The sequence below is a fragment of the Peromyscus californicus genome, unplaced genomic scaffold, assembly GCF_007827085.1.
Source record: "Peromyscus californicus insignis strain IS unplaced genomic scaffold, ASM782708v3 Scaffold_6__1_contigs__length_162567912, whole genome shotgun sequence".
Lineage (NCBI taxonomy): Eukaryota > Metazoa > Chordata > Mammalia > Rodentia > Cricetidae > Peromyscus > Peromyscus californicus.
Genome location: NW_026294584.1, coordinates 156,365,616 through 156,392,450, shown reverse-complemented (window position 1 = coordinate 156,392,450; position 26,835 = coordinate 156,365,616). Strand labels below are relative to the sequence as shown.

Genomic DNA, 26,835 nt, shown 5'->3' with positions numbered 1-26,835 from the left:
GAAATACATTTGAAATTTGAAAGTCTATTCTGTGTGTAACAGTGGTGAAGCCCTTCATCAGGGAATTTGATTTCTGCCTCTTGTCCCATAGGTCTAGAATAAAAAGAGAGAGTTCTACAGACACTCTTTGTATGTTGAAGAACAATTAGGACAAAAAAAATAATTCCATTCCTTCAAGCTCAGATCAAGCTGTACATACCACAAGTCAGCTGACTGTTTTTACATTAGGCATTTTAACTCAGTTCTGTTTCTATGTAAACTTTTTCATGATAGGAGAAAGAGCTGCCTCCTCACTAAAAAGGTTTGCGGTGTATTTTAAGCTCAGATGATAGTCTGAACCCTACTGAAACAAAGGCAACATTCAATTCTTGTCCCTTTATCTAAACCCTGTTTCGTTCAGCCTTTCTTACGAAATCAAAGCATGGGGTTTTCTTTCTGTCCTTAAAGCATTCTAAGGAGTAAATAACTGTAAACTCACATCTAAATAATGTATAGGCTTACGTGGCTAGAAATGAATCTTTTAAAAATATCCTAGTGTGATTTGGTACCTCAACATGTTGGTGTTAGAACCAAATGCCAAGATGGGTTAAATGTTTCACAAATTACCAATGTTTGTAGTTCTTAACTTTTGAGCAAATGTCCAACTTTCTGTCAGTTTCTCTGAAGACTGCTTTCAGGCATACTTCTGTGTCTCACAGTAATCTCACTGTTAATGCAATGCAAACTTGTTAGAGTGGAGAGCATGCATTTATTTTATTATATATGTTTTTTTTTTATGGAGGAAATTTTAGTGCTTTTCTTTCTTTTAAACTGCCCATAGTATTTGCTATTCACAGATGTTCTGTTTTGAATAAGGTCTATCAAAGTGTAAAACTAGATGGATACTTTTCTTCCCTTTAAAATGGAATGGACTTGCATTATGCGGTGTTCTTAGGTGAATTTTCTTGTTTAAGAAGCCAGAATACAAGAGAGTGCTATATTAGTGTATTATTCTCACAGCAAACAAGCCCCGTTCTGCCGCTACCTGCTTGGCCATTGTTTCTGATTGTGTGCACTGTGCAATGGTGTTTGGATGGTTTCCTGCTCTCCGCCAGCACAAAAAGGCATTTCTGTTACAATGGCCCCTAACCACACAATGACGGCATTAAGGATTTATGTGGAGGTTTCATTATTTTCTCCTCTTTTGTTCCTTCCAGGATGTCTTCCAAGCGACCAGCCTCTCCGTATGGGGAGACAGATGGAGAGGTAGCCATGGTGACAGGCAGACAGAAAGTGGAAGAGGAGGAGAGCGAGAGGCCCCCAGCCTTCCACCTTCCCTTACATGTGAGTTTCCCCAACAAGCCTCACTCTGAGGAGTTTCAGCCAGTTTCTCTGCTGACGCAAGAGACTTGTGGTCCTAGGACCCCCCCTGCTCAGCACAACACCATGGTAGGTTTCTCCTGGTCCCCCGTCCGCCAGTCTATTCCTCTAATAGCTTGGCTTCAGTCCTTTGCTTGAAATGATCGTGTGTTTAAGAACCACACAGAAGATTTACCTCAGGCATCATAGAATTCCTTCAAGGAAACGGGTTCTGCAAGGGAACAGAAGAAATGATGTTTATTTCTTTGTTTTCTTCTCGAGGAACCTGCCTCTGACGCATTATCAGGGGGAGATCCATACAAAATGTAATGAGCATGGGAAGATGACATGGCTAAAGTTAGCCAGCATCGCAGTTGGCCTCTTATCCGTTCTCTGCAATGTTGCAGAAGCATCAGTTGTAAACGCTCACCTCCATCATTGTTAGGCTTCATGGGGCAGCCAGCCTTTAGTCGTTCGACCATGTGACTATGCAACACACACGGGCGTGCATGTGTGCAAGGATTAAACCCTTCTCACTACCACAATAGTCCGTAACTTTCACAATATTCTAGTGAGGTACTGTTATTAGTTCTCTTTTATAGTTGAGGAAACTGAGGCAAGGTATAGTTAAAAGACATTCCAGGTCACAGAAGCCAGGTTTGCCTAGGAAGGCTGGCTTCCAGGTCCATGGTCCTGACCCTCCTTCATGAGAACACAGGCATCGTTTATGTCCTCTTGTCTGTCACTGGGCAAGCTCAGTCACATTCTCCACACTTTCTCCCTCGTCCCCACTTGGTCACTTACCATTCGATGCAAGGCTACAGTAGAAGGGAGCAGGTATGTAGGGAACACCGAGGTCAACACTGTGAGTGCCAGACTCCTGTTTGCTACTGGGCCTTGGTGATGTGTCGTCTGCTGAGTAGTTTGACTCTTGCCTGCTCGCAGGCAGTTCCCAACTAAGAGTGTTTCTTGGATGGATTTTTCCTGTGACAGTGACATACATATAGAAGTCTGAAGGGCTGAATATAAATAGTGATGGCTCAAAGAACGGTGCCAAGATAACGATAAGATAATTTTAAGCATACTCAAAGATGAATGAGCCCGAGAGAGGCAGATTAAGTTATTGAAAGTGGCGATATTGGGGACACTGTGAAGACGTTCTGGTCTATGATCTATGGGTCTCCTAGAAACAGAGGGAATTCTGTTCACGAGAGTATATCACAGGCTAGTGAGGTGGCTCCCATGGAAGGATGCTGGCTCCACAAACGTAGCGAAGGTAGCTGCATCCACGGAACTCATTCTCGAAGGAGAGAATCAACTCTTAAAAGTTGTCGTCTGACCTCCACAGGCACACCTTGGCACACATGTGCCCATGCTCACACACACATAGGCACACAAGAATACTAAATGAAAGTATTCAAAAAATAAAATAATGGATCTGAGTTGTGCTATGATTTCCAGTGAATTCTGCAGTAGTTCTGTGACCCAGAGTGTTTGAGATCCACTGTGGTATAAGTTTTTGGGGGTTTCTAAGCAAATGACCCATTCCATATTAGTGGCATCAACATTCAGACTTTCTTGCACCCCATGAGTGGTTTCTCAGTTTGTTTCTACCTCGGATGTTTCTTGCATTCATCAGCTTTTCTTCTCTTGAGTGGGCACTGAACATACCATGACACTAACTTCTGAGCCCTTCTGTTAGATTATTCTCCCATCTCCATCTGACTTGTTTACCTGAAAAAGGATTGGAGTGTCTCTCTTACTGTCAGATGTGTGTGTCCTGCGGTCGCCTCTAGAATTTAGCCCAAAGCCTTCACCTGAGCAGCAGTTCTTATACAAACCACCCCACACTGTGATTGGGTTTCTTCTTTTGCATTCTCCATGGGACCAATGCTTTGGCCATGCCCAGCTTCACACACAGTTATGAGTATGACTGAGTACCTTTAATGGCAGTTCTACACACCCTCCTGGCATATCTTTCTGATTTTTAAATTTCATCTTCATGGTAAATAGTGCTTTTCCCACATGACTAGACGAAAGGTCACCACATCCCAGATGGATCCATTCAGTTCTTGGATAGTGGGTGGTCCACTGTTCCTTCACCCCTTCATCCATGGCGCTGTACCTTTCCTCAGGCTCCACATTATGACCTGTGCATTTAGGTGTCTGTCTCTACACAATGTGCACAGTGTTTCTTATTGATTTATTCTCTCTGTCTCTCTCTCTCTCTCTCTCTCTCTCTCTCTCTCTCTCTCTCTCTCTCTCTCTCTCTCTCCCTCTCCTGGAATATAGCATGAAATAGATACCCAGTTTATGATGATTCAATAAACTCTTGAGTTGATATGGCTCAGCAAATACTAAGTATTTAGGGATAAAGTTGCCAAACATGTCAATACTTGGTGACTATTATCTAGATATTTTAGAGCTATAGTGATACTTGCTAATGTACTGTCTGAGAAGAAGTCAGAAAGGAAGCTCCTAGAATACGACCTATTTTAAACATTTATCAAAATGGTTGAATATATTTATGGTATTATTACTTAACATGAATAATTTCTTTTTATAATAGACTATTGTTCTATCCACACAATAGAGTCTTATGTTTCATAAGGAAATATATTCTCTACATTTTTACTCAGTATCCTTGAAAATGGAGAATGCGTCGTAATCTTTGTGTTGTACAGTGGCTCCTGCAAGCCTGCCTGGCAGAATCAGGGAAAGACTTTCCATATAAAACCTCAGTCCAAAGATATTTCCTGAGATGAAAACTTTGTGCACTCTCTGGCCATCATCAAATAAAGACGAGAAATTCTGAGTCCTGTTCAGATTCAGTTATGAAAGTGGTAAGGCCTGAGTAAGAGCTGGATAGGAATGTAAATCTGCCTTTCTGAACTCCTGTGTACTTTTTTAGTATTTGGGGAAATAAACTAAATGCCTAACTAAGAGAAACTCCTGGGTAGCTGTAATCAGCACAAATGCTGCAAATTAAATTCTATGTGGGCTTTTGACTTGTTGGGAAGAATGTAGTCTTAAGCTTGCGATATACATGGTCCTGTGAGACTATCAGATATCTAATACTTGTGGGATTCAGGCACAGGTGGGGAAAATGATGGCGGAGGGGAATGCTACTGTTTTCGTCAAAGAAGCCCTCAGAACTTTGCCAGCCAGCTAACAGCAGAACCCGACTCCCTGATCATCTCAAAATCTTCGGGAAAGAATGTTTCTGCCATCCTGACCTTTAGCCTATTGATAATAAAAGTTCTCCTGTATCTTTAGTTGTTTGTTTTTTTTGTGTATGTGTTTTTTAAAAACTTTTTACATATGTGTGTCCTGTGTCCATGTTTAAATGTCTGTGTGTGTACTATTCTGGTACACACACACACACACACACACACACACACACACACGTAGAGGCCAAATTTCAACATTGGTGTCTTGCTTGGGTGTTTTCCACCTTATTTTTGAGACAATGTCTTTGAGTGCATGGAGGACTCACTGATCCTAGCTGGCTGTCCATCCTAGGGGTCTTCCTGTCTTTGCCTCCCCAATGCTAAGATTTCAAGCACACATTGTCACAAGTGATTCTGCCATGGGTGTTTGGCTCCAAGCATCTGCCTGTACAGCAAGCAATCTACAGACTAAGTCATTTTGTTTTGTTTTGTCTGCTTCTTTAAAGTGGGCTTGGTTGTTACTTCCAAGTTTCAGAGACAAACAGGCAGCTCTGTGATTCAGGCTAGCCTTAAGAACAGTTCTGCTATGGACAGGTTGAATGGAAGACGCAGGCAATCTCTAGCAGGTGATCTCACACCATTCAGCACAAGGCTGTGTGAGTGTCCAGAGGGCTGGGAGCAGCTCTGAAGAGATAAGGGGCCTCTGGTGCTCACAGTGGGGCAGCCTCTGGCGCTCATTTTCTGTCTGGTTGCACGGCGCATCTGCTGGTGAGCTCTCAGCTCCAGTGCAAATGTGATGTGAAATGAAAGCCACCGCCACCCGCCGCTCCAGAATAATCTGTTGTCTAGTGTGTGTGTGTTTTTTTTTAAAGCCTTTTCTGTCTCTTTCAAGATTCCTTTTGATTCTTTAAACCATTCTTGTTTAGAAGGAACAATATGTTATTTTCAATATGAAATCATTGGAGTGGCTTGCTGTAGATGTAACTGAATCTTATTTAAAAAAATGTATAAGTGCACAGATACTTCTGCTTTGCATTGTCTCAGGTCCAGCCAGTGGCCTTGCACATCCTAGACAAGCGCAGTGTCAGTGAGCTGCACCCTAGACCTTTCCTTTAATGAGATAGACTCATAGGTACCATATTGCCTCTGCTTCCGGCTCAAGGTTTCCTCCATCTTCCACTTTCCTGAGTCACTGGAACTAAAGTCACACGCCGCTGTGCCAGGCTGTGTGTGTGTGTGTGTGTGTACACACATATAAAATGTATTATATATATACATTTGAAATACATTTATTATCTCATTTAGAGTTGACATTTATGGTATTTTTTTGGAAATACTCAGAGCTTTGGGTCTCTGTGGTCATCATGCACTCCCATGGTATATGTTAGAGTCAGTGTGCTTCACCACCGCAGAACCAGGGTGTGCTGAAACAACAGTTCAGTGTGAGTCCACTCCCTCCTCAAGTCCATCAAAGAAAGAAAGACCTGTTTTCAAGTTCATAAAAGACATAGTGTTGGGGCTTTCAGGTATAACATAGCAAGGGTCCAGTGTAGGAAAGGCAGCCATAATCATTGATTAACCACTCACCCAGCGTCCTGAGAAGAGAAAGGGGTACTCAGGTGTGTCTGGGCTCCTGGTTGGCACTTAGATGACTCTTCACACACGGTTATCTTTAACTGCTATATTGTTGCTGTGTGACTTCAGGTGCTTGTTATATGAAATTTGCTTACAATAGAAGACTCAATTATGCATTTGATATGTACAATAATGTTGCCTATGGGACATTATTCAAAAAATGTAAGGAAAAGGGAAGAATGTGTGTCTGTGCCATTCAAAAATAAATCACAGAATAAGAGCTTAATTATGAGCTGGTAAGGATTGCTCTTATCTTCTTATTTGGTGCTTTCTATAAGCTTTTCAAGTCTGTCACCTTGGTACATCAAACTTTGTGTTAAGTTCTTGTGGTGTGGCAAGTCCTGCCATTGTTAAGCCAAGGTGGTCCTTGTGCGAGTTGTAATAATGAGAATTTCATTGTTTAGGGAGAGCCCTGTCCTATACTCTAGACAAAGGTGTAATTACTTTTGAGTGATGTGGATGTGGGATGCCCTCTGTTTAATGGCACCAAGAATAGATTAAGATACAGTAAGCTCACAAGCTCCATGTGCTGGGTGGCAGTGTAAAGTTAGGATCGCAGGCGGTATCATTCTACGTGGAGAGTGATTTCTCCAGGTTCATCTCTGACCTGCTGTTGCTGGCAGAGATAGGCTTCTTATCTGAACAAGGCCAATTCAATTGCAACAAGGTAAGATGGCAACAAGCTTGTATTTGTTTTTTTATGGTAAATTGATGTTTATCATACAATGAAATTACATTGTTACAAACATCACCCTGTCTACATTGTCACAAAATACCCCCTGATGCTGTTTATCTAGACATAATTCCAGACTTGTGTTTGAATGGAAGTTCAATTTTTCTATGTGTATTGTGCTGGGAAATTATCCCCAGGGCTATCAGGGATGGAGACAGTGAAACACAGTCAGCTAGGGCCCCAGAAGCTTCTGGAGAAATTGGGCAGTAGATCATTCTGTCCTATGCCCATGCCCTTTGGTTCAGGCCCACAGTGGGAGGGGTTGGCTCTTAGTAAATCACAGAAATCTTGATTAGGGCTGGGGCGGTGGCTCCGTGAGTAAAGGGCCTACCTTGCAAGCAGAAGGGCCTTCATTTAGACCCCAACACAAAAACTGGACACAGTGGTGTGCACCCGTGAACCCAGGGTTGGGAAGACAGAGACCGGAGGGTCCCAGGGACTGTTGGTCAGATGGTCTAGCTAAAACAAGAAGCTCCAGCTCCCGTGAGAAAGTAAAACAGAAATGAACAGAAACTATGTCTTTCTGCACGAGACTTTATATTTAGAATTAAGCTAGGATGATCACCGTAATATAATAGATAGAATTAATGTAAAACGTTGGAATTCTGGGTGGAGATGATTCTCTGTGGAAAAGTGAGATTTGGTGTGTAGGGGGGGAAGGGGTTAAAGTAGTTTAATCTAAGACACGAGAACAACAATACTAGTCACTCAGATTAGAGCATTATGCACACATTTTTAATTCCCATTGTTTAATTCCTCACACTGACATTTGGTTTTGTTATTACTTTAAATACTTTACCCCAGCAGAGATAGCTCAGTGCAGAACAAGTTAAAAAAAAAAAAAAGGAAAAGTACCAGTTACAAGCATGCTATAAAGTTTTTAACATAAAATTTAGGGAAGTTGTTAAAATATGAGACTCCCATCGATAGGGATAAACACGTCTCTGATGTCTTAGGGACTTGGGGGTTTGCTTTGTTTACGGAGCTGCCGTCTCTGCTGCAGTGGAGAGAAAGATGGGCTTGTGTGGCTGAGATGCTGATGCAGCAAGGACCCTAAGGAAGAAGACTGGTACTCTGGTGGTGGTGGTCCTGATTTGTGAGTAGAGGATGTGCCATTTCTCAGTCTCAGGCTAACTTTGGAAGAGAAAAGAGGTAATCATTTGTACCCAGTACTAACAATGGCAACACGTTTGTGCGAAAACTGGTTTAAAATCGAGATGTTTCACTTCGTGTTCTCCATCTCCTCCTTGCGTTCTGTTCTTTTGTTTCTCTGCCCTTCTCTTTGGAGTGCACTAATAGCCCAGGTTGGCCACATGCTTCTGATAATCCTCCTGCCCCAGCTGCCCAAGCACTGGCATTGCAGGCATGAGCTACCATGACTATCCAGAAAACCTTCCTAATGAATCTCCTTGTAGGTCTCGGTAGTTCCACAACCAGGAAGAGACACAGGAAGGAGAATCCACAAGCAGTGTGCACTGAGTGCGCTTCCTTCCTCTTTGCAGAGCTGGGATTTCAGAGATCTGTCTGTCCCCACTGTGGCCAGCTTCCATTTCTCTTACTCTCATTACTAAACGTCTTGCTGATGAAGCTTTTGTTGGCCTTTACATAACACAGGCATACACTGAGCTTCCCACAGATCAACACAGGGCATTCATTCAGATGGTTCTGAGTCTGTGTACTTCTCTTTCCTGACCCAGTGCTGGTAATAGGTGGTAATTTATCTTTAATATCCTCATTTGGCAAAACAGGATCCTGAGACCTTTGTCAGTTCCAAAATTCGCTTTGCTGCTTGTTCTTAGTGACGCTACCCGACTAGGGACTCTGCTCCAGGTACACAGTGCTGCTCTTCCTGCCGTATTTACAGATTTCGTTTCAAATGCTTTCACTCTTTTTAACTATTTCTCAGTTTTAGTCAATTGACTGTTCTGTTTTCAAATTTTTCTAATTGGAGAATTTATAGGAACGACTGAAAAGTACAAATGGAAAGTAAATGATGAGAACTGTGAAGACGATTAGTTCCCGAGTAAGAGGGTCCATTTGATGAAGGACTGTGAGAACAGAAATGTGTGTTCATCATTTCTCATTTCACGAAATGCTGCAAAAGGCAGCCACCTGCAAGAGTCCAGAAGTTCCAGGGCCCTCCCAGGGGGGATGCTTGCTCTCTAGAGACAGGAAGGAATCTCTAAGATGTGGGAACTTACTTGTCCACTTAAACTTCAAGCTCCCAAGTCAGTTGGTCAGTCAAAGATGGAGTTGTGGCCTGAAATCATAACAAAGTTTCACCATTGGAGCTTGAAACCTAAGGAAGCAATGTCAAAAGAGTGATGTAAGAAAGGGTGGGGTTCCAGTGTGATGTCAGCTTTCTCATTTTGTTTACATGACTTCCCATTTCACAGGTACATAGGGAAACAAATAACCAGATCTGGAGACAATGAGTTCGGGAATAGAACATTTGCTACAGTGTAGAAAAATCTAAGTGGGCCAGGAAGGGTGGCTGCACTTGGGAGGCTGAGGCAGGATTGCCATGTGCTAAAGGCCAACCTGGGCTAAAGGCCATCGTGGGCTATCTAGTGAGCACCACGACAACATGGACTACAGTAGGAGACTGTCTCCGAAGAAAATAAGGGAAAAGATAAAAAGGGAGCTGTCAGGGTGACAGTGACAGCATGAACTCAAAGAGTTGACCTCACCAGTAGTGTCACGCCAGGAGAACACTGAAGTGTTGCACTTTAAAAGCCCCTCTACCATGTCCAAGATACTCAGAGGTGTGCTCCAGCTGAATTCAGGATTAGATGTGATCGTCTTGTGCAACCCTCTCCCTTATTGCTTGCTTTTTGTTCTTTTTCGAATATTTATTTTTATTATCTTTGAATTATTGGTGTGGGTGTGTGCCTGTGTGTGGCCCTGTGCTTGGGGGTACAGTGTCCATGGAGGCCAGAAGAGGGCGATGGAGTCCCTCAGCTGGAGTTACTGGCGGTTGGAAGCTGCCTGATGTGTGTGTTGAGAACCATGCTCAGGCCATTTGCAAGGCTTCCCAGGCTCGCCAGCCCTTTAAACAGTCGATTGTTATTTTCTTTTGTCTTGTTCTCCTTTGGTTAGTTTTCTCTATTCCTTTATGGCAGAGGAGAAGTTGTGTGGTATTTGAAATCAGACAAAACCGTATGGGTAATTGAGCTGACAATTGTAATCATGCTGCTTGGTTACACAATTTCTTAATGTGAAAGCAAGATGCTTCGGTTTTCCCATAGTCCGTATTTAAGAATGAAGCATGTGACCAAAGGAGGTGTAAATATAAGGAGGTCAGCCTTGACCAGCTGTGACCTCGGCACTGCAAGATTGAGCTAGTGAACAGAGTGCCTGGTTTCTGCTTGTCATTTCGTCAAGGCTGCCTCTGTGGCAGGAAGGCTGACACCGTAATCATTATGTATAGGAAATGTGTTCATCCACTTTCTCTCTCTAGCTCTTAAACATCAAGCCTGCCTTGAGATAAAACAGTTAATCACATTTGTTGATAGCCCTAAACTAAAACACAGTATTTGAGGGGTTAATAAGAAATTTACAAGCAGAGGTAAGGTATAAAAAGACAGGTATTTCAGCACATTCTGAAAACGACTTTAAGTAGCATTGACTTAAGTACAAATGTGTACCGCATGACACCTGATATCAGCGAGTGACAGGAACATAAATTAAAATAGTTTGTGAGCATACACTTTAAAATGTAGTAACCCCCCTTCCCCCCAGCCATGTGAAGACCCATCTGTATAAACGCAGGTCTTGATGAGAAAGAAGGGCTTTCACCAGCATCTGCATGGCTTCAGGGCAATAGCTCCCATGCCTCTGGGCACAGGGACCTAGGAGCCCCTGAACATGTTTCCTGTGTGTCTGAGATCATCTCTCTGGGGGGCATGGGGTGTGCATCAGAAGAACCCAAGACGCAACTGTGAGTGACTCTTGTAAGTTTTTCATAAAGCCTCAGCCTGAGAGGTGACACACAAATATGGAGGGCTCTGGGAGTCCTGAGCGACAGCTGCTTCGAGGTCAACTAGTAATGGACGTTAGCGACCTTTGAGTTCTCAGTGACGCGCACTGTGTGGATCACGGCTCCCACTGGTCTGTCTGCTCAGGGAGATCACACACTGTTGTATCCCCAGCTGACTGGAGCAAGACTGTCCTGTTACTGAAGAGACTTAGCTCCCAAGGAAGAGTTAGAATTTGAGTTTGTGACTTCAGAGTCTGGACACTCAAGAGCTGTGTGAATGGGGTGCACAAATCCTTTTTATCAGAACAAATGATTTTAAAGGCCTTTAGAAATACACTGCAGTGGGCAGGCGGAACAATATTCGCTTGTTTATACAAACTCAAAGTTTACTTAACTTTTTGGATGCATGTGTAGTGTAGGGGTGTGTGTGTGTGTGTGTGTGTGTGTGTGTGTGTGTGTGTGTGTGGTGTGTTCACATACACGGGGAGACTGGATAACATCTGGTGGTATTCTTCAGGAGCTGTGCATGTTATATTGTTTCTTAAAGTATGATTCAGACAAGCTGGGTGGCGAGCAAATCACAGGATCCCACCTGCCTCTGCCTCCCCAGGTCTGAGATTACAAATGCACATCACCACAGACCGATTTTAACATGTGTGTCGGGCTTTGAACTCGGACTCTAGTGCTCACATGGAAATCCCTTCACTGAGGTCATGTCATTATTTCGGAGAGTGTTCACAGCGCTTCCTTAGGCTCTCCCTCATGCAATGTGTCACTGCACAAGAGAACTAGAGAGTCTTTGACCTAACAAAGCACTATCAATCTGTGAATGTCCTATAAGGCAGTGGCTAGGGGTGGAGGGGGATGGAGGGGGGTGGAGGGAGAACAGGGAGGGCTCAAACACTGAAGAGTGCTTGCCGGCTCTTCTAGAATACCCTTTGGTTCGCGGAACCCATGACAAGAGGCTTAGTGACCACCTGTAACTCTGGCTCCAGGGAGCCCAACAGCCTCCTCTGACCTGTGTCTATGTGACAGACACTGGGGAGGTCACAACCCCGTTCCATGGAGACCTAAGCTACCAAGGGATAAGTGCTGTTTCTTCAGGGTTTGGGTTGGTGTCTCTGTAAGTGCAGTCATTCAGTGAAAGCTTCGAGCCATTCCTCCACTAGGCAAGAGTTTTATGCCAGTAGTGCAAATACTGTGAGAAATCGTCACTAGTGAGCAATATCAAATGTGCTGGCCCATCTGCCAGACACCAGGCTGCACTGCAGTCACAGGGGACTGCAGGTCAGATGACTGGACCATTAAACACTACAGCCAAAGTGAACAAGGCTTCCCCTGGTAATTAAATGGAAAACGAGATACCAATTGGTCAAGAGTGAGAACATTCACTGAGCATGTGCCAGGTGTCAGGCATGTATAGGAAGTCTGTTTCACAGTTTAGCAAGCAAAGGCAAAGAAAGCCACAGAACTTAGACCTCAGTGAACATGTGTTATATGATGTAAATTACGACTGAGCCCCTGGCCATTGATTAGATTCCCAGCACCCACATGACAGCTCACGGCCATCTACAGGTCCTGATCTAGGGGATCTGACACCCTCTTCTATCCTCTCAGGGCTCTGCAAGCATGTGTTACACATGTATGCATGCAGGCAAAACACTCATACACATAAATTAACTAATTTGAAATTTTTAATTTAGGTGTGTGTGTGTGTGTGTGTGTGTGTGTGTGTGTGTGTGTGTGCACTCACGTGTGTGTTAGTGTGTTGGGAAAACCATAGCCACACCCCTCTATTGATCGTAGCTTCTCCAAAGGACTTATGATGATATTATAGTAACGGTACAAACCAGGCATGGAGTCATACCACAGATATACTTTTAAATGATGCATTTTTTTCTAAAATGACTTGGTAATGTCTACAAACTCATTTTCTCTTAACGAGGAATAAGGAGGTTGGTGGCTTTTTAACAAGGTTTAAGTAATTACTGTATCTTCTCACATTTTTCCCCATTTTGGTACACTCTAAGATTTTGGGAATTTCGTGATCTTTCAGGAGTTCGGTCCTTTGTTTATGACTATTGTGTTTATTGCGTTTGAGTTCTTTGATCTCTCTGCTCTAATTTACCCACAAGAACAGCTTGAGCTGATGTAGGGAGGATATGATCTGAGGCTCTGTATAATATCACAGCTCGCCTGTCAGAAATCTGACATATTGCAACTAAAACTGACATCCCCAACCAAAATATCCGTGTCTGTAATGCTAGACCCCAAGATGAGATGTATAGACATGGCTCTGCCTTTGTTTTGTGGGGCCAAGCTCGGCATCTCACTTTCCTAATGGGCTCCTGTGGCCTCCTTTTCTGCCCTCCCAAGTCTTTCATGCAGACCCATGTCCTCTCAGCCATTCTGTAATTATTTTTGTTTTATATAGAGAGAAACATGCCCCCTTTACATATGGTGTTTTTGCTTCCCACAGACAGAACTAGACAGACGCCATCCTTTGAAATTTCAAATTTTATTCAGTTTTACATTCTTATGCTTATAACCGGAGTCTCTTGAAAATGTCCTTACCTAAAACACTTTATTGTTTTATTACTAGATTCATGCCAGTAAAGATCCAGCAGCTTTTCTAAGGATGATCTGTAAGTGTGATGTAGGAAGGCGAGCTTTGAGAAACTCACCCCTAAGAAAGTAAATCTCAAATCGTGAAACATCGGTTTAACCGCTGCTCCTGACAACTTAACACGACAGCCTGAAATATAAGAGCTGATGCGAGTGGGATCAATGGATTATCTAAGTCCCGGGATGTCTTCCGGTAAATTAGGAGACCCGACAGAGTGGCTGTGAGAGGGTGTGTATTGTGTGTCCCTGTCAGATGCAAAGCATTAAGTTCTCAGAGATTAGCCCAAGTGGTGTGGGCTACCTGCACATCAAGCAGAGGAACAGGCATTGCAAGGAGTGAGGTGGAGAGAGGGGCGGAAGGAAGCTGGATTTGCATGCTGTAACTCAGGGGCTCTGTCACTACAGTGGTATAAAGTGATGTGCAATGCGGATCATTCATGGCGTGTCCCTGGATGGCGGGAGGTTTACAGCCTCCAGAACCCGATTCCTGCTTTATCTTGTCACACTAAATTAACATGGCAGAGCAGGGCTAAACAGTGCTGACCTCTCCATCTGGGGAAAGGGCTGCCTAGAAGAGAGATGACATTTAAGTCTCTCTCTCTCTCTCTCTCTCTCTCACACACACACACACACACACACACACACACACATACACACACACACACACACACACACACACACACACACACACAAACACACCACCACCACTACCACCACACCTTCTTCACATACTCTTCAAACAGTTTACAGTTAGGCTGTTATCTATTTTCAAATTATCTTAGAAAAATATATTTTATATTAGAATGACAACAGATAGGCTTTGAGTAGATGAAATGGCCATTTGGAAAGAAAAATGAAGTTCTAGTTGTTTGATATTGTAAGAGTGCTGCTATCAACACGCATGGAATGATTGACCATCATTGCATTTACAAAGAGTTGTGACTCTGCAGACAGCCAGTTGATGTTGTAAGATCTCTTCTCCATGTTCTCCAGAATCCTCCAGTGTTAGGAAAGTGATGGTACAGTGAGGTCCATTTCTGCCCACAAGAGTAATACAGGGGAGTGTGCCTTCCAGGGAGAAGCCAGGTTCTCCACTCTACCAGGTTCTCTCCGTTCCTTTATTAGGAGACAGACAGACAGTCAGACAAAGGGACAAGCGTGTCAACCGAAACAAGGCCCCAGAGTCCATTCATGTGGCCCTTCTGTCAGACTTCAACTGTACCTCTGTGTTTCCTGAAATATACACATAGGAAATACATTTAACAAAATTGTTATCTGTCTTAAAATATCAACAAATCCATCAAAATCCAATGTGGGATTTGGCTGACCAAATGGACCAAGAAGGGGTCCGAAGTCCCATGGTAGGGTTTTTCCTCCTCATGCTCCTACCCAAGAGCACATTTCAGAAGGATAACCCTGTGAGCCCCTTCCTCACTAACCTCCAGAGAAGGTAGTTTTCTTTTCTTTTTACCCTGAGTATTGAATCACTTTAAAGGCTGTAAGATGAGCTCTGAGGAATCTGTGAAATCCTTAGTTGCCCTGATTTATGGACTCATACTGTTTTTTAACCTGGAGACAATGTCCCACGCTTTCATCATATTCCCCAAGGGGCCTGATCAACTAGAAAAAATCACTTCTTCTTTGAACTCCCTCCTGCCACTGGGGCACATCTGCAAACAGGACAGTGTGGAGCAGGGAACCCTGGCTCCCAGGCATCCTGCTGGAAATCCTCCTGGCTTGTTATGGGACTTTCTCCATGGCACCCATGCTGGAACTGGTTCATTCTTGGCCAGGTAGACCCACTCCTGGACATCGAATTCCCCACCTTGTTTTTTTTTTTTTAATCTGTCTCTTCACTATGATTTGACTACAATTCCAGTTCACTTCCCTGGTATCCTGAATCCAGTGTGCAGGCCCTGGAAACATTGACTGCATTTAGCTTGGGAGACAGTTACTGCCTGGGGCCAAAACCGGAGTCTCTCTGTTTGTAAGTTGTTTTACCCCCGACCCCTGCTCTCTCCATGCCATTTCATGGAGTCAGCTTACTGCCTGAACTGCTAAAAAGAAAACATCAGTATAAAAACAGCTTGCTAGTTCAGTCCATCTTGCTCCCCTGGTACCATGTCAGTAACTTCGGGGACTGTCAATGTCACAACAGTTTGTATATTTTCAGTGTTGTAAACGTTATGCAGTTTCAAACAAAAGAAAAACAGGCAAAATTCTCACCAATTTCCTTGGTGTACAATGTAATATTTTAGAATAAATAGTAAAAAGTGACTCCTTAAATCAGTCTCTTGCAATTCTCAGTAAGTCTTTTGTTGATCTACTTTGGCTCACATTGAGAAGTTCAGGACTTAGAGAAACGATCTTGTCAGAAGCATGAAGAATTCATCTTCATTGCGAATACATATTTATTTAGTAAATCGATTTAATGAGTACAGTATGTGTCCATCTATTAAAACTGTACAGGATTTGTTAGCTATAAATTGACTTTAGTGAAGAGTGGCTATAGCTTATATCCTAGGAAACGGCCCGTCACTAGGTGATGGGAGATCATGTAATCTCACTGTAGAAGACAAACTTAGAGCCAGGAGGAATGGCTAGGGAGAAGGCAGAGGGAGCCCCAGAATGGAGAAGAACTGAGGGTCTAGAGGCCTGCAGGGAGGAGAATCTCGTAATTAATACTGGTGATTATTTTTGAGAAGATTTTTAATATTCAGAAAGTTAGTGTCCAATATTTTCCACAAAGGGAAATCTATCCAGGCATGTCTTGTCACATCCATAATCCCAGAGCTAGGAAGGCAGAGAGGAAGGGTTGTGAGCTCAAACACAGAGTATGGGCTGCAGAACAAGATATTGTCTGAGACAAAAATAAAATAGAATAAAAGTAAAAAACATAAAGAAAAGAGAGAATGAAAAATACAAATATCTAAAAAGAGAGACCAGGAAACAAGAGGTAAGAGCAGTTGTTAATTTTTACACTAAATGTAAATAAGCAAACTTTCTTTTAAAAAGAGTACTCTGCTCTGGTTTTGTTTAAATCTTATTTCATTTTCCTTAAGAACAGATATAAAACGAAGTAGCACAGAATGTTAAAAGTATAAGGATTGAAAATAAAGTAGAACCCAGAGATGGAAACCGGGCATGATGTGACCGTAATAGACAAGGTGGAATGGGATAGAGTTATTTAATATGGTTACATGGACATAAATGATGAGTATTAATAAATTAATTGAAAGAAAGCTGATCTTGTGAAAATTAAAGAATAGTGCAGAAAGGTTTAAAATGTGCTTTTCTCTTTGCAGTTTGGATTTTGTGGAACACAAAGACAAAATTGACTTATCATGTAGCTCACAGGAGCACATGGAAGGGACTGCACTGCTAAATGGCTCTTAGAAAATAACAAAGGGTCATTAAAACACCTTTGAAACAATGGCTTGAATATAATGTATGAAACCACATATGAGAGGGTTAAAAACCCAAGTACTGTGGTAATGTATAATTTTAAGTGCCCTCAATCTTAGCTGTAATGTTTGAGTTAAGGAGCAATCTCACACCGTGTCGATGACAGTCAGGTGCTTCCAACTCTGAAGGAAAAGAGAATCCCCATGCTGTCTAAAGCATTTTCCAAGAATAAAAAAAGCTAAATTAAGCTTTTTCTCAGTTAATACAATTGTTATTTTCCCCTCCCCAAACCGGAAGACGGGGAACAGCTGCTTCCACTGTATCAATACACTCCTCTTACCTCTCGATTGATGGATACTTCCACTATCTTGACTGTATTTTAACAAGTTCTAGAGCTTTCCCAATCTTGATTGGAGTTTAAATATTCTCCTGTGAATTCACACCTCGCCAATTCTGAATTCACTCTTTACCTCTGTGAATTCATCTTAGGAGCAATACAGTCTTGGAGCCATCTTTTCAATGTCCCACTCCCTGCAACAGCAACTTCATTAAATTCTCTTCTGTTATACTTGAACTATTCAAAAATACCTTTAATATCATAAGCTTTTGAATATTGGCTAAGACCTCTCCTGTCTTCACTGAACCCTCTTTTTAAAATTTTATTATACTTAATTCTGGGTGTCTGCGTCTGTGTATGAGTATGTATGTACCTCAGCTTACATGTGAAGTTCAGAGGACGCTTGCTGGAGCCAATTCTCTCCTTCTACCCTGGGGGCCCTGGGGATTGATTTTTTAGGTCGTTGGGTTGGGTCACAAGTACCTTTACCCATTAAGCCATCTCTCTGGCCCTTTACCTCTCATCTGAGGGGCACTTTGGAAAGAAAATAGTTCTAGTTGCCCCCCACATCGAGGTTTCCAAAAACTGTGTCAGTGCACAAGTCTCTGCATCCTGCCCACAGAATCGCCAGAGTCCATAGCCAGCAGAGGACAAGGTACAGCATTGCTGTTCATTTCCTCTTTGAGTCGCCATACTGTCCGTTTATTGGACATAAGGAGCCGTCAAGTATTCTGTCTTCCCGAAACTTCCCTTTGCATCTCACTTGGCAATGAGGTGTCTTCCTGTTTTTGAATCCAGGAGAAGGATCCTGCCCCTTATCTTTCCTTGTTATTTCTGGTGTGACTTGGATGTCCTCATTTTTCCATTCTTTCTTCTCCCTTCCACATTGGCTACAAAAGAAAACACACTTTTGGTGAATCACCATCTTCCAGAAAACTAATATTTTCAACTTATTTTTTTAATGTCAGAAAATTCACCCAAGAACGTCACAATCCACAATACTTTCAGCAGTGAAGGTGCTCCTCAGTGGGGAAGCCCGTTGGAGGAAAGCCTGCTGAAAGTGAGACAATTGTAATGTCGTGTAATAGGTTTAAGAAGGACAGCGTGCCCCTTCAGGAATTCCTTGAACAGTCACACTGCCCTTAGACACAGATAGCAGATCCTGACCATGAGCTGCTCATGTGTTCTCTGGGATGAGGTAAAGGAAATAACACATTCTAAAGCAGAAATAACTTGATTTCAGGACAACTTTTCATACGGCAATAATGTATCTGAAGAAAACAAAACAAAACCTGGCAGATCAGGCACTGAGGACAGGATTTCCTCCTGTGTGAACATGGACATGTGTAAGCAAGCCATTGGCTTTTTGAGTCACTGATGATAATGTAGGTCAGTGTTGCTCTTGAAGTTGAGTGTTCAGTGATGTGGGTTTAATACTGAAACCGAATATCAAACCCAAGTACCATTTGGGGGAAGCATATTTGCTTATTACCTAGGAAAGATGTAACTGGAAAGTGATCCCCCCCTCCCGTGGAGGCAAGGTTACATGGAGAACATAAATATCAAAATGAAATGTGCTTTCCTTTAGAGCTTTGGACAAGAAAGCCATGGTCATTTTGACGTCTTTCTGTAAGTGGGTGAGAACACTTTATCTTCCTGGTCGAGTCTGAATTTGTCACTGACTGTAAAGGAGATGGGCGGGCATGTCTGTCACCCTCTGATTTCCAGGATGCATCTGGCTAACCTTGCTTCTGAGATTGGAGCCATATGGAGCCTTCAGAATTCTTGCAAAGACAGCCATCTTCCCAACTGTCTAACACAGAGGGCACATGACTAACTGTATGGCAGAGCTCCCCAGCTGTGTCACAGGCTGGTTATTAAGTAGTCCAGCCAAGGAATAATCTAGTATATACATTTGACTGTGATATCACAGCCTCGGAAAACTGTGGGGATAAAATAAACCCTCAACTAATGTAAATTAATGAAGTCATTTGGTTTTAAAGAATTCTGCTGCCAGTCTGAGTAAAAGGCAAACAGAATTTAGAAGCTTTTGTCTGCCTTGTCTAGGATTAAACATTAAAGAGGGTCTAGAAAATGGCCCAGTGATGGGCAGCACTGGCTACCCTGGAAAAGGTCCTCAGTTTGGTTGCCAGCACCCACATGGCAGCTTACAACTGTTTGTAACTCGAGGCCCAGGGGATGCAATGCCTTATGAGTACCAGGCATGTACATGACACACATGTATACACACAGGAAAAACATTCCAATAAAAATAAGTAAATCTTAAAAAAACAAACCAACAAGCAATGTAAGAGAGTGTAACTATTCCAGTTTCTAGCGGCATAGCAAGAGGACAGAGGCTGTGGGTTCTGTGTTTGCTTATGTCGTGTTTTTTAGGTACTAGCAGGGAAAGCTCACAAAAGCATGAGTGAGCAAGTTGGTGGCATGCGGGTAGACACACGTAACGGACACAAGATTTAAAGAGAATACATGCTGACAAAGAAGTTAGCCTGCCAAATGCTGCTGAATGATCAGAAGAAAAAAGGCTAACAGTTAGGGAGAGACTTACCATTGTAGAGTGGGCCAGCTTATCCCACCAGACACACTACGGCCCGCAGCTGACTATCACTGCAGGCCCAGAGGCCATGCTTTCATTTCCTTTAAAATCAGAGGAGAGAAGGGAACATTTAACACCACGTGTTTTCATACACAATACTAATGTGTTTGTTTTTATACTAACTTGGTCACAAAATGTAATTCAAAATATTGTTTTATTTATTCATTTATTCCTTTGGTATGAAGGATGGGATTTTCAAAGGCAAAAGTTCATAGGGCCCTAGAAAATAATGACATGGTCCCGGTAGGAGGGTAAAACAGAGAGACATTTGTGTTAAAAGTATGTAACACAGATGTGTTTTACACACAGCATCTACCTTTTTGCGTCTTTTCTTCCTCTGTGTCTTCACACTGATATCCTGGGCCTGACTTTCTTCTTTCAAGTCTGTTTGTTGTCACTGACCTTTGCTAACTCGAATCACGATTTAAGGTGGACCCTCTGATCCCAATATCCATTCCCCTGCCCAGTGCAAAGCAACGATCAGGTTATGTTTCATTTAGGATTACAACAATCCCTGTCTGCATTGCAGGAAATATGGCAGCTATCTAAGTTTCTGGATATTTTTAGGAACCATATAATGCAACTAATAAGACAATAAGTAAAATAAGGGGAGATATTAGTTTGATACTATTTTTCTTAATATATCCCTTTAATCCTCCCATATTTGTTGAACAGTTTGTTCAGACATGATGATAAAATCAAAGTCTGACATAATAAAACCTCTAGCTAGGTTATTTGTATTTGAAATGTTTGGGTTTCATATATGAACTATGCATAGGTGTTTAGTTTCTTTAAATATTTCTCTCAAAGGTGTTGTTTATTATTTTTTCAGGGAAATATATGCCTTCCAGATTTTGCTTTATTTAAAAGACAGTAGCCCCTTTATCTAATTTTGAATAGTTAAGTATTTCTGTTCCATTGAAATAGTGACCAGATTTCCGTGGTGGATAAGGGGATTTCTATATGATCCCCATAATTAGAAAGAGATTTCCTTAGTGAGTGAAGTGCCTCAGTTATGCACCTCAGCTAAAGGAGAGCCCTACATCAGAGCAAATCCTACGTAAGGAGGGGCTGTGAAAGACGGAGGAAGAGCAGAACAGCCTCAGAGGCAGCCAGAGAACACGCACACAAAACTGCTCAAATTGGAACATAATCCATGAAGAAGAAACCTTAGCACTGAGTCCCATTTTCACACCCGAAGATCAGATCTACATAATAGAGGAAAAAGCAGGTGGAATGTCTGCTGGTGTGAGCCTTGATCCACCAACTGCAATGTTTGACAATGTAAGCGGATCTCTATCAGGTACCTGGTGGAGTCTAAGTAGTTGGGTTGTTCCACTTCTCTGTGATAAGAGCATATGTGTATCTATATGCATTTTCATATATGCATATATTTTGAAGTAGAATATGAACCTATCATGTGTGATTATGACTGAAGACTGTCTTTGATTTTATTCTTCCTACAATTTGTGTTGTTACCTACCTCCTCTCTGGAAGCAGACCACATGGAATTAGAGTCCTTTGTGTAGGGGAGATGAGTTAGACACTTGGAAGGCCCCATTTTCCCTTCAGTACGGGAAATATCCGTAGAGATGAGGGGCCCTTGTTGGTAGTACTTCTCACCCTCCTCCATCTCCATCATGTTTTGATTGAATCCCAGAGGGTTTTCCACACTGTGTGAAATTAGCAAGCAATAGTTCAACTCTCTCTTCATGCAAGACAGATTTCTTAAGTGCTGTTTTCTTCTTTCTATTTTCAGTTACTTCTCCAGCTTTTCCCCGATCTTATGTAACCTGTGTGTTTAGCCCTCACTTTCATAGTTACTGCCAATGCTTTATACCTCCAGTGACCTGTGCCTGAGTTAGATTGGAAAAAAATGCTGGTAAAGGAGGAGGTTAAGTTTTACCTAAACCTTAAATGTCTTTTTATTCTAGCAATGTTAGCAAAGGAAAAAAATTCCACTTTAATTCATGCTTATTGAAAAATCTCTTATATACAAAAATGTATCCAGTGCCTACACACAAGAAAGGTACATCTTAATCCACTGAGAACCCATAATGGGGCAACAAAGTGGAAGTAACTGTGAAGTCATCTCTGAGCCCAACACAGTTCTGTGCCAAGTAGCAAACTTGAGGTGATCCACATCAAGGTATGGGAGTTTGTGGGGAAGAGAACATCACATTCTCACTGAACAATCAGAGAAAAACTCACCATGTCTTTAGAACAGCACAATAGAAGAATGTCTATTCTGTCCCCAGTGATATCAAAACGTGGGATAAGCATTCAGGGAAAAGTCACAGTGAATAAAATCTGTTCTTATAGCTGGTTAGCATGTGCTAATGCACAAAAGAAGTTCAGCTACGAGAAGACCATCAGCTGAGTAGAAGAATTTCTGTGGTGTGCTCTGTGTACACTCGTGGGCAGTTTCTTCAAGGTCTGCTACTTGCAGAATCATTCTGTTGGAGGAGCACAGCATTCATCCAGCATGCACCTCCAAATGACAGTCAGATCTGACCAGAACAGTAGCGTGGCCCCCAGAGGCACACCAGTGGAGAGGTTTAAGTCAGGCATCCTTACACACTGAGGTATTTAACCTGAATCTCCAAGGATGCATTGATTTGAAAGTGCATGTTGAGATGGGGATGGCGACATTCTAAGAAGAGCAACTGAAATCAGCACCTACCTGAAATGGATCCTATGCAGACGTTCTATGGCCTTCTATCTAGAAGCTGTATGATGTTTGGGGAGGGGGCAGGGGACTGAAATCGTATGTATTGACCAGCAGGCAACTTAAATCTATTGATGTGGAGTGCACTTTCTGTGACAGACTAGAGAGGGTGTGTGGACGAAGGATGGAGTTATTCCATTGTTAGCTGCTTCAGGCAACCTGTGTAGTCTTCCACAAAGCCACGGTCAGTGCCATTCTCCTGACACGTACAGGATGTGGAAAGGCTAGACTCTAGTGACAATGCCAGTAACAACAGACTTTACTTAGAAGACCGTGGGACAAGGTTTAAAATGTCGACTGAGGGCTGGAGAGACATCTCAGCAGCTAAGCGCATGCACTGCCTTTGTGGATGACCTAAGTTCTGTTCCCAGCACCCACATCAAGCAGCTCACAACTGCCTGTAATTTTAACTCCCAGAGGCCCACTGACTTCTGGTCTCTGCCAACACCTACACTCAGGTGTGCACATCCACATAATTAAAAATAAAGATCAGTCTTTCAACAATGCCCACAAAGATAAAGCTTGAAGAGCTCCAAATTCTATGACAATCCTGGAATTGATGATCAGAAGGTTAGCAGATCATTCAGGGTTTTAGACTTACAAGTGGCTTCATTAAGACCACACTTCATAGATTGAACGGTAATATGTGGTTTAGTTTAGACTTCGATTAGTGTTTGGGGAAAGTCTGTCCTTGGTTTGTTTCCAATCTTATCCTCAGAAGCAAAACCAAACCAGGACTGTCTGTGTTGTCAAATGGCAAGATAGGGAGATAAGCATTCAGTTCAAGGTCACCCCTCAACACCTCCAACTTATTAGCAGTGAAAGGTACAAAGTAAGTATTACAAAGTAGAATGTGATGGATTTTATTTTTTGTCTGTTTTAGATCAGAAAAATACTTGTACAAGTTAGTCAGAGTTAGATTTTATAGATATGACCACATGCACAACAGCAGATTTTTGGAAGAGCATGAAAAACAAAGAACATCCATGTTTCCTTTTCAAATATGAAAAATACAACAATTTATGCTTGCATTGAAACATGAATAATATATTTTCTACCCAGATTTAAAGTTATTTATTCTGTTCGGGCCAGTCAGAATGAGACCAAATCTGAGAAGTGATTAAGCAGCTTGGAGAATCACCAGAAAGAAAGTATAACTATTTTGTCTTTCTGCCACAAGTCACCAGGGAATCTGATTAAGCCATCTTACATTTAAATCAGTCAGAGTTTTTAACATCCTTTAAAAGAATGTAAGAAGAATAAAGGAGAGGCCAAAAGGGGCACAAGTGGAAATCAAATTTCCTTTTCTTCACACCTGTAAAATACCTGCGTGGCATTTATTTAATTATGTTTAATATGGACTTCTGATTTGTTCTAAAACTCTCAATTTTTATGTGAACAATATATTTATAAATAGAACATTTATTTACTGTTGTTTGTTATTACAAGCAACTTAAATATCTGCATTCATAGTAGGAGACATCCCTGTTTATTGCCTAGGAAAAAATCCATGCCTTCCCATTGAGAGGGATCTTGATGGCTTATTATTTTCAGCAGTAGCAAATAGTACAGATTCCTAATTTATCTTACTGTAAATCCAGATGTTTTACATGTTTTTTAAAGGATGGCATGATAGGAATTTTAGGACGACAGAAGTCCAGAAGTAAAGAAGTTGCCTGTTTGTGTCCCCATGTAGTAATCACAGACCTATGAAATTTAAACCTAGTGTTAGATCAGCAACGTTTCTTATGTGTGAGGAAAATGGAAGTTTAGCAAGGTCTGGAACACTTGCCTTAGACCACAAATAGGGTTTCAGTTCCCCGTGACTGAGAAATTGAATGAATCTAAGGGAGGAAGGGAATGAACCTACACCAGCAGCATGTCCAGGAGGAAGAATGATTCCCAGTTCTTTGTGTCTCTGTGTTGAGGTGTGGGGATATTTAAATGAAATGCATTCAGCTGGAAGAATGTGATTGGGAGTTCCTGCACAAGAGACAGAAAGGTGAAAATTCTCTACTTTGAAATCAGACTTGAAATTGTTCATGTCTCAAGAGATAGTTATTAAACAAATAGTTACTGAGAACTTATAATTCCCCATAGATCAAACTTATACAGAGTTCCAAAGCTTAACATTTTCTTTGAAAGGGCAAGGAAGTGAAAAACCAAGGAGAACATGGTCTGGGGAAAGCCAGGAGTTATGCCACACTCATGTGACTATGGAGCAGAGAGTAGTGATGTGCAAGCTTACACACCATCCAGAGATTTCCAAGGTCTTCCTGAAAGCCGAGTGGGGGCTACAGAAAGAACTTTCAATGATACAACATCAAGGTAATTTCAGAGAGAGAGGGAGGAGTGTATTTAGGAAGACAAGATGTACATCCATGTCAAGTACAGCTGTTAGATTTACTTAAGTGCATTGAAGGTTACAACTTGCAGTTTTTCTGGAAGAAGGATAAGCAGCCAGTTAAGAGAAGGGAGGAAACATTGTTCTTGTATTCAAAGATTGTGAGGCTTTTAGATCTGAGCATCACTTGTATTCCTTCTAGGACCTAGGATAATGCCTTTCAAAAAGTAGGTTAACAAATGCTGTGAGCATGCTTTCTTGGTGGGTGTGTTAGACTAGGGTTGGGGGCTAAGGAGTGTTAAATGTTAAAAATGCTATTTAGAAAGTTGACTGAATTGCTTAGTTTTTACTTGGAAATATAAGTCATAGAAGCAGAAGTGTAAAATGCTGTCAATTAAAAAAAGCATAGAAAATTGAATATGCTAATGAGTGCATTACAAAACCAAAGCGAAACATTAGATACAGCCTGCTGATGGAGTGATGGCATAGATAGGGTTAATACAAACTTTGCATCAAAATTAGATTAAGGTCAATGAAATTAATACAATTAGATGGTTCACGATGATGAGAACATGTCCATCATTGTGGCTAAAAGTACTTCAAGAGGAATTGGAGAGATGTAGATTCAAATAGTTTGTCCCGAGTTTAAACTCCATTTCAACATACAAAAGCAGTGGTAATATTTCACACATCTTAATTCTGTTAAGAGGAGGTCAGAGAAACTGCCTCCCAAAGCCGGATGCAGTCGGAGATATTGATGCTTCATAGGGCTGTTTCTGCCATCTTCTTTATCATCTTCTCAGGTTCCAATAGCATCTGAGGGTGAATTGTGACAGAACATTCTGGTCTAAGTGTATTCAAGGAATGCCCAGGTCCAACTGCACCAGAGCCATATGCGTGTGGCCCCAGGAAGAGCCCCGAGTCCAGAGAGAAAGGCTCGCAGTTATTGAAACAGTCGGTTTGGAGCTAACACCCACATGAAATGTTGAAAGCTGCACATTTCAGGTCATTTCCCACTCTGTTCTACCTTACTCATGAAGCCCTGTGGTCACAGCTGATCCCCTGCACAGACCTGCTATTCACACTCGTTAACACGCACAAGGCTCTATTCACTTCCAGGAAACCGGAGGCTCTGTGGAGCTGGGTAAGAATTTCGCCCTCAGTGAGTGATCAGAATGAATGAATTTGGAATTGGCAAGAACATACAGGCATGTGCCACATTTCCTCAGGATCTTCAAGCTTCAAGACCCCAGGTAGCATGGAAATTCTGTGGGAGAAGCCAGACAGTCCTAGCAAGATCCCTCTCTCAAGTCAGCCTGAGTCTCCTTCATTTATTCTTGTCATCCTGAAAGAATAGAGCGAAAAAAGGGATAAATTAATGCACACACATTTAATCCTTGCTCATTAGAAAACACAAGACTGATTAATCATTTAAATAAAGTTATATCTGGTTAAAGTGCTGGTGTTAAAAGCCAGACTGATATTCTTACCTTAGGCTGATATATGTGACTTATTCATTTTCTTAGATACCCTATTTTAAATTAATTTGTAAATTTTTGTTTGTTTTCTGATACAGTGTTACCATGTGAGCCTAGCCAGCTTCAAACTTGTGGCAATTCTTGGCCTTGGTGCTAGGATGAAAAGATTCCCTCCTGCCTCTGGTATTCTACTTTGCTTTAAAAACTCGGTCTTCATTGCCTAGACCAATGTCAGATTAGTGGGGGCCTTTGGCTTAGGCAGATAAATGCCCACAAGGTGTGCGGGCCCCTCTTACATGCTGGCATAGAGTGGGGAGGGCCTGAGCTGTCTCCTTTGCAGAAGCAGAGAAATTTCCTCTCCCAGTGTTATCACTCATGCAGTTTTCAGAACCAGAGACATCGGGCCTTTAAAAAGGAAGAGATGTTACATTTCTGACAGCTTTTCC

The 26,835-nt window shown here is 42.0% G+C and overlaps 1 protein-coding gene across 14 annotated transcripts in view; it reads left to right on the top strand.

Moving 5' to 3' along the window:
• The window catches only part of Sox5 (SRY-box transcription factor 5), a 1,013,558-nt gene that overhangs the window by 672,106 nt on the left and 314,617 nt on the right, over positions 1-26,835 (top strand). For 10 of the 14 annotated variants that reach the window (XM_052719126.1, XM_052719123.1, XM_052719124.1 and 7 more), the window contains one exon: positions 1,197-1,428. The exons of 1 other annotated variant lie outside the window; for it this stretch is intronic. In XM_052719126.1, coding sequence (XP_052575086.1) covers positions 1,198-1,428 — 231 coding nt within the window. In that variant the 5' untranslated portion in view covers position 1,197. The remainder of the gene's footprint in view (positions 1-1,196; positions 1,429-26,835) is intronic. 3 more of the 14 variants (XM_052719131.1, XM_052719129.1, XM_052719128.1) reach the window with 1 other exon arrangement.